Source organism: Hylobates moloch, unplaced genomic scaffold, assembly GCF_009828535.3.
Source record: "Hylobates moloch isolate HMO894 unplaced genomic scaffold, HMol_V3 SCAFFOLD_3, whole genome shotgun sequence".
NCBI classification, from domain to species: Eukaryota; Metazoa; Chordata; class Mammalia; order Primates; family Hylobatidae; genus Hylobates; species Hylobates moloch.
In genome coordinates, this window is record NW_026652278.1 from 55,301,115 (window position 1) to 55,316,667 (window position 15,553).

At 38.3% G+C, this 15,553-nt stretch overlaps 1 protein-coding gene across 11 annotated transcripts in view; it reads right to left on the reverse strand.

Annotated features, from left to right (window-relative positions):
- Positions 1-15,553, reverse strand: part of ANK3 (ankyrin 3) — a 364,937-nt gene that overhangs the window by 54,382 nt on the left and 295,002 nt on the right. For all 11 annotated transcript variants that reach the window (XM_032137947.2, XM_032138001.2, XM_032137998.2 and 8 more), the window contains 6 exons: positions 5,517-5,728; positions 4,052-4,259; positions 2,557-2,653; positions 2,007-2,235; positions 903-1,028; positions 22-144 (listed from right to left, as the gene is read on the reverse strand). In XM_032137947.2, the coding sequence (XP_031993838.1) occupies positions 22-144; positions 903-1,028; positions 2,007-2,235; positions 2,557-2,653; positions 4,052-4,259; positions 5,517-5,728 (995 nt within the window). The remainder of the gene's footprint in view (positions 1-21; positions 145-902; positions 1,029-2,006; positions 2,236-2,556; positions 2,654-4,051; positions 4,260-5,516; positions 5,729-15,553) is intronic.

Genomic DNA, 15,553 nt, shown 5'->3' on the forward strand with positions numbered 1-15,553 from the left:
TAAAGCAGTAGTAAAAGATACCTTTTTATGTGCTGGCAGAGTGATATTTAAGTTGCAAACCGCTGTTTGAGGCAGTCCTTTTGTTGTCTTTGGTTCTTTCAGAAAAGACAGACGACCACAGGGCTCTTGGCTGGTGTCTCTAATCTACAAGAATTTCGGTAGTTGATGGTTATAGAATGAGACTTATCTGAGGATTTTTAACTGTATAAGAGTTAAACATGGTTGTTTTATCAAGCCCCATGAGAGGCAGGAAAGGTAAAGGGAAAAGATGATGATTACGATTATGCAGCAACCGGGGTGGTCACATCTGAACTCAACAAGAGTTAGATGCCTGATTCCTAAACGCAGGCTTGTTGTGTCTGATGATCTAATCCTGACAATTCATAGTACAGTCTGAGTTATGTGCATTTTCCTTCTAACAGTTTTTTTTTTTTCTGAAAGCTCCAGCTTTTGCAACAGTAACAGCAAATAATAATGACAAAACAATTTTCCTATCTTTTTATGTTCTTGGAGAAAGAAGGTGATCCCTCTAGAATGTCCCTGGGCTCCACCAGAAATGAAAATGAAACTTGAATACTGAATTTGCATTTCATCCATTATTTGATTACTGAACATTAACCAGAAATAATACATTCTATTACTCTAGATTGTTTGGTTTTACAAATGTTTGCTTAAACATAAATGTTATTAAACTCTTTGAAAAATAAAGATCCTTTTTACCAATTATAAAGCTCTACTGGCTTGAAAGTATACTCTGGTAGAACCAGAACAAAATCTGACCTTATGAGTTCAGATTTGGTGGGATATTTCAAATTAAATAAATCATTAAAACCTTTTATTTTTATTCTCTAAGAGTATTTTTTTCCCCATAATTCACAGATTCTCTGTTAAAGATGATTTACCTTGATGGAAAATGGCAGTCTATTTTCTTTGAAAGCATAAAAGTTAAAAACAAGTTGCTGTCCTCCTTTGGTAAGTGGGGCCAAATTTCCATAACAATCAACATAAATAGGTTTTCCTTCCAGAACCTTTTAGAGTAAAAGAAATAAACAATTTAATGTTAATCTGAGTTTGAAATATTTTGAGATTTTATGTCACATAACATTAAAAGACTGACATGTTACTATATCACACATGTCTCTATTAGGCAGTTACTTCTGTGGTGCTATTTGCAATAAAAATAATGTTGTGTGCTTACAATTCACCAACTGTAACTGGAATCCATATCATGGACATATACAGAACAGAATTATACATTTATTTTTATTCTGGCAACTTTAAAAATATTTAAGAATGTTCCTGACATCAATCACTTATTGGTATATATTTTGAAAGCTTTTTTTTTTTTTGGACTGTTAGATACTTACATGCTCACTGGGTTTGAAAAAGGAAAATCATAGTAATGTGTATAAACAGTGATTCTGAAAAGTAGGTAACTCAAGTGGCCACAAGAAAATGGAGACCATAACTTAAATTCATTAGTACTATGTTTTAACCAGCTAAGACAGCCCCAAAGACATTTAAAATAATTTGAGTATTGGCCGGGCGTGGTGACTCATGTAATGCCAGAGCTTTGGGAGGCCGAGGTGGGTGGATCACGAGGTCAGGAGTTTGAGACCAGCCTGGCTAACATGGTGAAACACCATCTCTACTGAAAATACACAAAATTAGCTGGGCATGGTGGCAGGTGCCTGTAATCCCAGCTACTCGGGAGGCTGAGGCAGGAGAATTGTTTGAACCCGGGAGGCAGAGGTTGTAAGCTGAGACCGTGCCACTGCACTCCAGCCTTGGCAACAGAGCAAGCCTCCGTCTCAAAAATAAATAAATAAATAAATAAAAATAAAAAAAGAAAAAAAATTGAGTATTAATCTATATCAAATTTTTAAAAGTAAAAGTAAAATCAATAATACACTTAGTATTTTATAGTGAGTGCTATTAATGCCACAAAATAAAACCTCGTATCTGGAGTATGTAATGAAATGAACTTGTTTTTGTGAACAAGGTACCTCAATATCTTTGCTTCTTGCGACTTCCTCAAAATTCTCTTGTTGCTCTAAAGTTTTGTCCACTTTGTCATCTGTCATGCAGAAACATCGCAAAGAAGATTCTACAGGATCATTCATTTTGGCAAAAACAACAAACTTGGCCATATATGGAACACATATCAATTCTCTGTACAGTTGCGTGGCTAACCCCACAGTTTCTAAAACTTGATGGCAGTCTGCAAGCCAAAATCTGAGCAAAACAAAAAACAGAAGTATGAAAATGTGGCTATTTAAAAGCCAAATCTTAAAAAGACTCACAATTTAAAAAATCAGAATATGTAAAGGAACTAACCCAAAACATTAACTTGTTCATTTAAATTAGCAAAGATGTTTTTTCCATGTATGAAACACAGAAACCCTCTGTTATTTGAGGATAATTTTGATAAGCAAATACTAAGGATTTTTTTTTCTCACAACATTTTTTTTTAGTATTGAACACAACAATTTTTACTTTCCAAAAGGTAATAAAAACTAATTCCTTACTGCTTTTTGGAATCCTTTATTTCCATACCTGGCTGAAACATTGGTTGTAAAGGAGACACAATCTTTTATAAACGTCAAAGGAGTTGTTCCTGTGATGTCTTCCCACTGAGCAGGCGAAGTGCCCCCTGAGAGAACAACAGCAGATATGTTGACTTTATCATGGGAGATGCTCCTTGTAAAATTTTCATCATATCCTGTTCTTTCTGCATAGCCACAAACTGGCAAAACTTCAACACCTTCAGTTTAATAGTGTGTACTAAAGGTAGTTTTCCTCTCCACTCTCCTTTTATACTTTCACCAGGCTTATTGTGATTTCCTTGTAAGATGGTATTAAATTAAAAAAAAAATTTCTTGTTTTCTGTCTGGGTGCTAATGAATGGCTTAAACTTGGGGCAGCCACAATTTATAAGTATATTTTATAAATGCAATTTGTAAGTGCAAAGATTTGTTGTTTCAGATGGATAATTAAGTCTCTTACTCTTTTTTTTTTTTTTTTGAGACGGAGTCTCGCTCTTGTTGCCAAGACTGGAGGGCAATGGTGCCATCTCGGCGCACTGCAACCTCCGCCTCCTGGGTTCAAGCGATTCTCCTGCCTCAGCCTCCCCAGTAGCTGGGATTACAGGCGCTTGCCACCATGCCCAGCTAAGTTTTGTATTTTTAGTAGAGACGGGGTTTCATCATGTTGGTCAGGCTGGTCTCGAACTCCTGACCTCAGGTGATCCGCCCGCCTCGGCTTCCCAAAGTGCTGGGATTACAGGCGTGAGCCACCGCGCCCAGTCTCTTACTCTTCAAAAAGGTAAGAACTACCAAAGTTAAGAAACAGCTCATTCTGTACATGGCATTCTGTATAATTAATTACCAAGGGTAAAAAGGGGCATCAGCCATTAAAATTACTCCTCGGAGAACAAAAGAAGATCAAAAACAAAACCTATCTTTAATAATCTTGGAATTGCAGTTAAAAACCAGATTAGGATAATCAAAGGATGAATTGAGCTCTAGATTCCAGGTGTTTATCACAAAATGTGTTCTTCTGAGCCCTGAATGTTTAAACTCTCGGATTACACTGTTGAGTACAGTAGGTGAGAATAACCATGTACTCAACATTTTCCTATTACTAGTGCTCTGTGGGATATGTATTTTTCCCAAAGTCCACCCAATTTCCTTGTAGTTTAAAGCATGTTGCTAAGTCCATTACCTCTGTCTAGGTCACCAAGAAATTACCTAGATTGAATCTAGAAATTACCTAGATGCTCCAGTAGGTTCAATGATACTTCTACCAATGCTAACCTTAATAGCAGGAAAGATGCTATCACTAAATTTTAAATGAGTCATGAGACCAGGATCTTGACCAGGATCTTCCCAAGAAATGATCCTTGGGAAACCAGAGATGAGGTGATGGACAAGTAAAATGTTTGGTTCTTTTATTTTCTCTTATAATGTTGGCATGGATATTTCAAAGGTTTTATGTGTTTGTACAGAATCTTTGTAAATCAATAGGAAGTACAGCAGTGACTTAACCAAACCTGTAATGCTACAGAGAAGACGCAGATTGGGTGTAGTGTCCCCTTTGTATCCATTGGATACACCTTCTCCTGAGGGCGGGGGCACCGGAATGGTCATTGTGATTGGTTTATGGAATTTCCTTCTTCTTGGTTCCACAGTGACAATTGGGCTAAATGTTGCTTTGTTTCCAAGGATCTTTTTCACAATTTCATCTGGAACAGGCTGGGCCTAGAGACAGAGAAAGGACTTTAAATGAAAGTGACTTTTTTTTTTTTTCCCCCAATCAGGAAGTTTACTTTTTAAGTGAGAAGGAAAAAAAACAAACAGACAACCAAAAAAACCCCCTCATGTCTTTTTTAACCTTTCTTACTATTTTAGGAAAGCATGAATAAACAAAACCAAACACTGTGATAGGAACTGGTCAGTCTGAGTATTTCCCCAGTAGAACACAAATAGCACCGGCTTGCAGGAAAGAGAGGGGATCTAGTCTCATGGCATAGAAGTTTCTTATTCTAGTCCAAATTAAAGGACAATAAATGCTGAGTCCAATATATTTTAAACCTATGCAGGACATTCAGTAAAACCTCATAAAGGCAACTCAAACCCACATAAAAATTGAGGCTTTCAGAGTTAATAACAAAATGCATTCAAAATTTCAAAAGATTTCAATTCTAGTCTACTAAGCCTCTCTTCTACCATTTGGTTTCTTTTCTGTTTGGTAAAATAACTTGGTATGGGAGGCAGGAGAAGGGCGCTTCATACCCCTGAAATGTAAGGTGGTCTCGTTAGTGCTAAGTACTTATTAAAGGTCATCTCAGGACTTAAATGTGCTTGGCTCAAAACAACAAACAAACAAAACCCAGTAACTCCATTGGGCAGAAGAGTCCAGCCTCACAAGAAGAACATGAACCTTCAGTTAAACTATTAATTACAATATTAATAACATCAATTAAGTTACTTTAGTTCATTTTACTTATTCAATAAGGAAAAAAAGAACCAAAGTCTAGCTGAAATAAATATAAGAAAAATCTTTTGATCCAAGATTTCCAGTCAGCTTTCCAAACCAAATCAAGTTCCAATTGGTTTGGGTAAAACCCAGTATTTATGATTTACTTCAATCAAATCAAAACACTAAAGTTTGCAGGCTTCACTATAACTGATTTTTATGATGTGGCATATCATAAACCATGGCTTGGTATGTTGTTCCACATACTGAGACCAATAACCTATGATTGAAAAAATTATTTTTCATCAGAAACCAACTGAGACTTTTAAACAGAACAACCCTAAAATATGTACCTTATTTGACAAGCCAGTAAGCTAACTTTATACTTGATGCTTTTTATCTGAAATAGGTAAATGATTCCCCAAATGGCCTAATTAGCAGTATAATTAGGATGAGTTAGAATAACTCTTTCCAGAGCAAAACATGCACTCACATGCTTTCTGCGCATACTGAGGGAAACAACTTTTTGTGAACATTACCTGGAGGCCCACTCGAATTCTTTTAGTTAGGGCACCCTCTGGGAAAGATGCTTGAACAAGGGGCACTGTGGTGCTGCTCAGAATTCCACCTTCAGGACCAATCTGGTTGCTTTCCTGCTTAATCCGGGAAACCACTGCAAAATACTGGGGGAAATCTTTTGTGATAATCCTGCAGATACGCTTCTTCCCTAACTCTTCTGGGCTGTCAAGTTCTGAAAAGACAAATGAAAGAAAATGCCATGAGAATAAGCATATCTACAACATACCTTAAGTCAAAATGATATATCTTTTTTTTTGAGATGGAGTTTTACTCTTGTTACCCAGGCTGAAGTGCGACGGCGTGATCTTGGCTCACCACAATCTCAGCCTTCTGGGTTCAAGCAATTCTCCTGCCTCAGCCTCCCAAGTAGCTGGGATTACAGGCATGCACCTCCATGCCCAGCTAATTTTGTATTTTCAGTAGAGACAGGGTTTCTCCGTGTTGGCCAGGATGGTCTCGAACTTCCGACCTCCGGTGATCTGCCCGCCTCGACCTCCCAAAGTGCTGGGATTACATACATGAGCCACTGGGCCCAGCCGATACATCATTTTAATAGTCAAAATCATTTATACTCCGTAGCCTAAACAGTTTTTATGATAAAGAGAAAATGGTAGTGACCATAAAATATTGGGTTCTGCAAAAATATTATAAAACTATTAATACAAGTATTTGTAGAAAATATTTTTATGGAGTGGGAACAAACATTTTCAAGAACTGACATTTTACCACCTGTGGATAAATTCCCAGTTTTCAAGAACAAGAGTGGGAATTTACAATAATTTGCCCCTAAGCTGCCAAAAGTAGAAATGAGTTAGGAAAAAGAAAAAAAAGTGAGGCCTCATAAGAAAATGAATAAGAACTTAAGCATGCCTGAAAGCTCCAGAACTTCATTTAAAAACCTCTTTCAAATATTTTAAAGTCATCCAAATGTTCAGCATCATCATCACCAATTTCTTTGTGCCCACTGATGGCTCTCATGCGTGGAACTCAACCTGTCCACACATGGATACATCTTCTTCCCTCCTGTCTACCTCCAAAACTACTTTCCTCCATAGTCCTAACTCTAGGAAGGGTTTACGATCTGCTCATTCCTTCACTCTAATAGTTATGACTCAACTTCCTTAACAAATGGTCAAAGTCCAAGTCCAGTTGATTCTCTTTTGGACGCGGCTCACCCTCCTGTCACCTGGGTGTTCAGGCCCTGTTTTAGTTTGCCTAATTGCTAAGACCACCTCCCAACCAACTCACCTCTCTCACTCCAGTCCATCCAGATGTGTGTGTGTGTGTGTGTGTGTGTGTGTGTGTGTGTGTTTCAAAGCCAAATTTTATGCATAATTCTGGTGGGCTTCATTGGAATAAATGATTAAAAATTTTTATGGCATAATAAGTGTTTGAGATTAGCAAGAGTATTTTGAAAAAGTAGGTTTGTGATGGAGAATTTATCTTATATGATATTAAGATTTACTCAGAAGTACCATAATTAAACAGTTAAACACACACATATAGAAATACAAGAATTATACATAAGAATAGACAAATAGTTTGGGGGACAATAATAGAGAATCAAGAAATAGATTCAAGTTTAAATATGTATACTGAATATATATAAACCCATATATACTTTTATATATGTATTATGTATTTAAGTTATATTTAAATCAAGGTCATATATTTACATTTCAAATATGTGAGAGAAAGATTATTTATTTAAAAGATGGTATTTACATAATAGGAAATCTATTTGGAAAAACAAAGCTAAATCACATCTTATTGTATATAAATAAAAAATTCCATTTGCTTAGGAGACAAGTATTTTTAAAAATTAAAATCTGGCCAGGCGTGGTGGCTCACACCTATAATCCCAGCACATTGGGAGGCCGAGGCAGATCACGAGGTCAGGAGTTCAAGACCAGCCTGGCCAACATGGTGAAATCCCATCTCTACTAAAAAGTACAAAATTTAGCTGGGTGTGGTGGCATGTGCCTGTAATCCTAGCTACTTGGGGTGCTGAGACAGGAGAATTACTTGAACCTGGGAGGCGAAGGTTGCAGTGAACCGAGATCATGCCACTCACTCCATCCTGAGCAACAGAGTGAGACTCCATTTCCAAAAAAAAAATTAAAATCTTACCAAAAAACTCAGGAAAATATGGTTTAGCTTTAGTTAGGGGAAACTTTCCTATACAAAACTGGAAACCCACAAGCCTAAAAGCATAATATAAAAGATAATATATTTGACTACATAAAAATGTAAAGATTTCCATGGCAAAAAGAGTAAACTTGAAAAGCAAAAAGTAGACTGGAAAAATAGCAACATCTGACAAGTAAAAGATTAATATGCTCAATACCAAATGTATTAATAATAGGATGGCAGATAAGTCAATAGACGATAGCAAAATATTATAAACAGGCAATTCACAGAAGCTGAAAAATGGTCAATAAAACATATTACAATGTTCAAACTGGATAATTTACATGGAAATGCCAATTAGAATGAGATACTATCTCCCTCCACACCCACTTCTTGGATTAGCTAAAATTAAACACTAATCACATCTTGTTATCAGAGAAAAATTAAGGGAAACAAGCGCTTTCATTATTGCAAGTGGGTATGAACGGCAATAATCTTTTAACAGTGTAACTGGGCATCATCTATTCAAATTGAAAATGCACCTATCCTGGACCCAGCAATACCATTTACTGACATCTTTCTTCTTTTTTTTTTTTTTTTTAGACAGATCTCGTCGTGTCGCCCATGAGTGCAATGGCACGATCTCGGCTCATTGCAACCTCTGCCTTCCCAGTTCTAGTGATTCTCCTGCCTCGGCCCCCCGAATAGCTGGAATTACAGGCACATGCCACCACGCCCAGCTAATTTTTGTATTTTTAGTAGAGACGGGGTTTCACCATGTTGGCAAGCCTGATCTCAAACTCCTGACTTCAGGTGATGCCCCCAACCTTGGCCCCCCAAAGTGTTGGGATTACAGGCATGAGCCACAGCACCCGGCAGCATTGCTTATAAAGACTAAAGCAAAGAACTTGCATCTCTATGAATAAGGGAATGGTTACATAAGTAACAGTTTACCCATATCCTAGACATTCCTGCGTTAGTAAACAGAATGATTCCAATTCATTCATTTACCAAGTTTTTACTGAGGGACCACCATGTAGAGCACTGATCTAGTCACTGGGGATAGGATAGAGAGGAAATTAAAGTCACTCTCACATGAAAATTTTATTCTAATAGGGGATAAAGAGGGGTAGATACATCACTAAACAAATATGAAGAAAAAATAAATCAAAGTGAGGGACTAGAATGTGACCAGGGAGGGTGGGGGTGGGAGGAGAGGTTCTCATTTGAACAGGATGATTTGAGATATGACACTAGAGGGTAGACTGGAGGGAAGGGAGGAAGGGAGGGAGCCAGGCAAACAGCAAATGCCCTGTATAACCTGCGGAAATTGCTGTGCACCTGAGCAAGATGCACAGCAATGTGCACAGGATGATCCTTTATAGGGGAAAATGTAATCTGCACTTTTTTTTTTTTTTTTGAGACGGAGTCTCGCTCTAGGCTGGAGTGCAGTGGCACAATCTCGACTCACTGCAAGCTCCGCCTCCCAGGTTCAAGCGATTCTCCTGCCTCAGCCTCCCAAGTAGCTGGGACTACAGGCGTGCGCCACCATGCCCAGCTAATTTTCGTACTTTTAGTAGAGACGGGGTTTCAACCATGTTGGCCAGGATGGTCTCGATCTCTTGACCTCGTGATCCGCCCATCTCAGCCTCTCAAAGTGCTAGGATTACAGGCGTGAGCCACCGCGCCAGGCTACGTTTGTATATTTTTATAAGAAATATGTAGAAGAAACATTCTAGGCTGTTAGCAATGGTTACCTCAGAGGAACAGGAAATGGAGTTGGGAAGGGAAGATGAGAAGAGGGTAGGGAACAAGGAATGTTACCCTTGGGTTGATATAGCTGTGCTTGTTTTACCTATTAACAAAATAAAGGAAAAATTCACAAACTTTGGGGGATGGGGGGTTGTTCTGTTGTTCATTACTCCTATAGGCCTCTTTTCAGACCTCAGATACATACTGCACATGTCCCCCTGTCCCTTCACTATTAACATTTCTGCCTCCTTTATCAGATATGTGAGGCTGAGATTATGGCTTATTTCAAATAGAAACTTGTAGAATGACAAAATGAATGATTAGGTAATTGAATCAATACATCTTTTCATTTTATGGATCGACCACTAAACTCTGAGATGGGAGGATCAAATTATCACTAGGAGAGAAACAGGGTCCAACCCAGATTTAAAAAATGAGCCACCAACAGAACTTTTATTATCAAACATTGATTTCCCAAATGGAACAATGACTATAGAACTATTTTCTCCTTTAATTAAAAATGGTAACTATTAGAAAAAAAAGGAACTGCAATTTTACTCCTTTTTGCCTCCTCAAGTATCTTCTTCTCTGTAAACCTAAACACTGAAATCCTAGTGTAGGAAAAGAAAAGAAAACAAATAATTAATTTTGTTTTGAAACAGTCTCACTCTGTCGGCCAGGCTGGAGTGCAGGGGCATGATCTCAGCTCACTGCAACCTCCACCTCCTGGGCTCAAGCAATTCTTCTGTCTCAGCCTCCCAAGTAGCTGTGATTACAGGCGTGTGCCACCACGCCCAGCTAATTTTTGTATTTTTAGTAGAGACAGGGTTTCACCATGTTGGCCAGGCTGGTCTCAGACTCCTGACCTCAGGCAATCTGGCTGCCTTGGCCTCCCAAAGTGCTGGGGTTACAGGCGTGAGCCACTGCGCCCGGCCAGAATTTTTAAAAAGAAAGTTTTCCTACAGAAAAATAGGAAAGAATCAAACAGTTTGCTTAGGAGAATATTCTGGGGGAGTTTTCACCTATTCAATGTAACTGAAAGGAGATAAACATTTTCCATAGAAAGCAAATATATCTCCCTCTCCATGATTTGGCTTACTTAAGAGAGTGAATTCCTCAAGTTCATAACTCATGCTGCAACTGAGAAAGTTCTGATTATCTGTTTAAATTGCTATACAACAGCAGATCATCAGCAGCTAAGCAGATATTTTTTCACTTCAGCCACAAAGATATCATTATGTTCTCCTTCAAAATGGCTCAGGACTCCTTATGGTGCTAGCAATTTAAGAAGACATGATCATGAAATTACATCCTTCAAATGGGGCAGATTTCCTAATTCTGCTTATAACAAGCTGTGTATCCTGTGAGTATGAAATTTACTTGAGATCAGTCTAGACCCACCAGAGGAACTGAGGCATCTTTTGGGGAACTGGCAGTATTGTACACTTCTTAGCTATTTTTGTGTGTGAGAGAGTTCTGGGTATATGTGCACACATTTGTGAGGATTAAAAGTAGAAAGAAACAGCTATAACACCCCTGAAAACGATGATAGCACTGAATTGAGAATTGCCACTTTGCGTAATAGAGGCAGGCTGACCACACTTAAGCTATACTCTGTCACCTTTGATAAGGCATTAAAGCCACCCCAAATATATTTCAGATGCAGCAGAGAAGTTGTAAGTGGAAATGCTCAGATTTCTAACTATATAAACAGAGAAGCTCCCAGGAGAAGTTGATCAGTACCCTCCACATTCAACTTCTGACATATTTTATAATTTCCCAGCAGCTCAGGGACCCTCTGTGTCGTGTCTGTTTGTTTTCAAAGCTTTTAGCAATTCTTTTGACACCATTAAAACTTGCATGGTTATTGACCTTCAATGTACATTTTAACAGTATTTTGAAGATAAGCCCCAACTCAAAGACACAACTAATGTGGGAATTTCAGGCATTGCTGTAGGCAAGGGGGACATTTAGTGTCTCCATGTACTATTCCTTAAATAGAATCACATGCACTGCCTTCTTCAACACTCAGATTTCCAGGTGTCTACATGATGAAATGGAGAAAGAGTATCCTATTTTTTCTTTTTTTTTTTTTTTAAGATAGGGTCTCACTCACTCTGTTGCTTAGGATAGAGTGCAGTGGTATGATCTCTGCTCACTACAATTTCCACCTCCCCAATTCAAGCAGTTCTCCTGTCTCAGCCTCCCAAGTAGCTGGGATTACAGCCGTGCGCTACCATGCCCAGCTAATTTTTGTATATTTAGTAGAGATGGAGTTTCACAATGTCGGCCAAGCTGGTATTGAACTCTGGAGCTCAACTGATGTGCCCGCCTCGGCCTCCCAAAGTTCTGGGATTACAGGCATGAGCCGTGAAAACCATGCCCAGCCCTCTCTGGTTTCTTATAACTAGGTTTCATCCTGTTTGTGTGCTTAAGATATTTCTGAGTTTTTTTTTTCCCTAAGAATAAAAGCCAAGAAAAATACAAAAATATACAAAAAGTATTACTTAAATATTGTTTTGTAAAGAAAGGCATAATCTCTTCAAGGGCTGCAGTTGATGGCTAGGCTATGAAATTCTAGGATATTGCATAAATAAAAAAAAAAGACATAGCTAGTAGGTAAGTGTGAAAAGGCAAAAGGAGGAGGTAAAGCCATCAGTAATGTCACTACAGAATTCTTAGGATCTGAAAATTTATTACCTGACCATTAATAGGATTAGCATTAATAAATATTATATGTAAATGAAACACTAGATAACATTTTAATGTGTTAACACATTCAACTCAAACCTGCTTTTTCCCTGTTTCTTGCTTTTAAAAAAGGAAAGTGAAATACAAAACGAAATATCCTTAGCTCAGTGCTGGAAAATAGAGAACTAAATCCCCAGGCAGCTGGAGAGAGGCTCCAAGGGGGAAGGAGGCAAGGACCCTCCACACTCAGCTAACTCTCACACCCTGACTGTGGCCGCATTGCTCGGCATCATGAGTACCTTCCCCTAAGGCTTTTGAGTCTAATAAAATTATTAGTTGTTTTAAAAATTAGGTGTTCTTTTCATAAAGAGCAAGGTAGCCATAGTTAAACTATATTAAATTAAATGATGTTTGATATTGAGACCTGGCACACGGCAGGTGCTAAACAAGCATCTACCGAAGAAATCAACTGAGAATCAATGAGACTCAGACACTTTTCATATCAAACAACTGTACAGTTCTTTAAGTCTTGCTATAAAATATACTTACTAGTAGAGACTGGTTATTGTTTGTTCTTTTAGATTTATTATATTATTTTATTGGGTATCAGGCTTCACTTTGTCACTTTGGCTGGAATGCAGTGGTATGATCATAGCTCATTCCAGCCTTGAACTTCTGGGCTCAAGCAATCCTCCCACTTCAGCCTCCTCAGTAGCTGACACTACAGATGTGCATCACCACGCCCTGCTAATTTCTAAACTTTTTTTGTAGAGACTGGCCTTTGCTATATTGCCCAGGCTGGTCTTGAACTCCTGGCCTCAAGCAATCCTCTGCCTCAATCTCTCAAAGTATTTGGATTACAGGCATGAGCTGCTGTGCCTGGCCTAGTTTTATTTTTATTAAAAAAAAAATGCATGTGAAAAAGTCGTTCTAATCTTCCTACTTTTTAATCCACAGTGAAATCTATTATGTCCATGTGTTTATAACTCAAATTACTGTTTACTTAACATTTACACAAAATGAGTTTAACTTTCATGAGAATATAAAACTCCTTCTGGAAGTTTTGTATTACATATTTTAAAAGTATATCAGAGGCTGGGTACAGTGGCTCTTGCCTGTAATCCCAGCATTTTGGGAGGCTGGGGTGGGTGGATCACCTGAGATCAGGAGTTCAAGACCAGTGTGGCCAACATGGTGAAACCCTGTCTACTAAAAATACAAAAATTAGCCAGGTGTGTCGGTGGGTGCCTGTAATCCCAGCTCTCGGGAGGCTGAGGCAGGAGAATCACTAGAACCCAGGAGGTGGCGATTGCAGTGAGCCAAGATCATGCCATTGCACTCCAGCCTGGGTGACAGAGCGAGACTCCATCTCAAAAATAAAGAAAGAAATAAAATTAAGATAAAAGTATATCAGAGAAGTCACATTTCCAGACAAATAGTAATAAAGCCTGATAATGTAAAAATGAACAGTGCCAATATTCTTTCTGGGATTGAACTTATATGTATTTAGATTTTAAAAACGGTCCTTACTAATTAGGTCAAAGAAGCAGCAATAATTACTAAGAATCTTTTGTTTTGTCCCATCCTATACATTACAGAGAAAAGCTCGACAAAATAATCTGTGGCACAAATGCAATACCTCTATCACATTCACATCTGCAGAGTTCCTAGCACCTAATGCAATGTTCTCCAACCTGGCCAGTTTGCAAGAAACAATCGTACTACGTTAGTACCACAGATTGCTGCGCTTCTGACTAGGCAGACCTGGGGTGAAACCTAAAAATCAGTTTTCACACTCAGGTGACTTTTTGACACATTTGAAAAAGTAATGTCTTGATAGACTCTCATCCTGTACTTTGTCTTAAAAATTCAAAACCCAAATTGTTAAAAACATGACAACAGGACCCTATAAAAAATAAGAACGGTTTAATATGAGAAGAAAAGCTTATTGGCAAAAATAAATATTCATTACTTTTATATGGTTTTGTTTTTTAAAAGGATATTCTAAATAACTCCACAGCTACAGAATTGAGGGAGAAAATGGCATAAGTTCCTGTAAGGTAAACAATAGAACATAAACATAAGAGCTTCTTACCTTTCAGGGTGATTCATAATGCCATAGACTATGAAAAGACCCTGAAATTCCTCTCTCTCCTCTCTTTTTAAAATCTGTTACTAAATTCTCACATACAAAAAGAGGATTAAAGGGAAAAGAGAAGTGAGTTCTGAAATAGGCAGTTTTGGCCAGGAGGAAGATTGAACTTTACACTTACTGAAGGTCTATTTTGTGTCAGGTCCATTATCATTTGGCCCACACAGCATTTTGGTAAAATAGGTGTCTGAACTTCAGAGAGGTTAAGTGACTTGTCCAGATGGATTTAGCTCGTCAGTTTTAGAGCTTAGAACCTAGGTCTAGGAAAGGGGCGTTGGGAAGAGATGAAGTCACACAGACATGGACTTCAACCACTCTTTAACAATGTCTTTGCAGACTGCCTGACACATGAGTGGTGGTTGATAAATAGATGAGTAATGAATAGATTTGCAAATGCTGTGGTGGAAAAGGTGACCTGACTTCTCATTGACCCATCTAACCAGCAGGCCTGATTACAGAGCCACTAATGTTCTATAGCCTTCTTGCCTCATAGATAAATGATAAATTTCTTAAGCACCTTGTAACTCAGTTTATTTGTAAAAGGTGGGACAGCATTCTCTGTGACTGAGGTTTTGTTACAAACAATAAGAATCGTAAAATGCTTTGCAAATATAAATGGTTATGGACACCATAAATAACATGACTGAAATCATGTTCTGACTAAATGGGTTACTCTTAACGCTTTCAAATGACCATCTTGATTAGTTTTTGCCTCACTCTTATGGGCACGCAATTAAATGTCTCGATCACTTGGTTAAACGGAGACAGAGCTCTGTTTCCTACATCAATTTAGATTTCAAAGGCTATTTGTGACCTGGTCTCAGGGTGGAGTGTGAATAGCCCATGGAAGAAATACAAATGGCCTCAAGGTTTCCCAAAGGATGATTTCTGTATCAGGGTTAATTTCTAGTCAGGTGCAGGCTTTTCTCAGCTCCTCTAACAATGGGGTATTTGATATTGAGAGGTGAAAAAGCAAAGGGTTTTTAGAATGTCAGATTTCAAAAAGCAAGTTATGGGGTCTGTGGAAAGTCACTGTAGACAGGCGCCCAGGGTTGAAATCTAGCTCTATAGTCAGTGCACCTGGACCTCAGGCAAGTTCCTGAACTTCTCTGAGCCATATGTTCCTCATCTATGTGATTAGGATGAGCAGTTTCCTCTGGGATGGATATGACCAAAAAAAGACAGAAAACCACCCAGCACAATTCTGTTCACATAATAACTTAGAAGAGTTATATATTCTTTCCGAGGTCACCCAGCTTTTGAGGGCAGCCA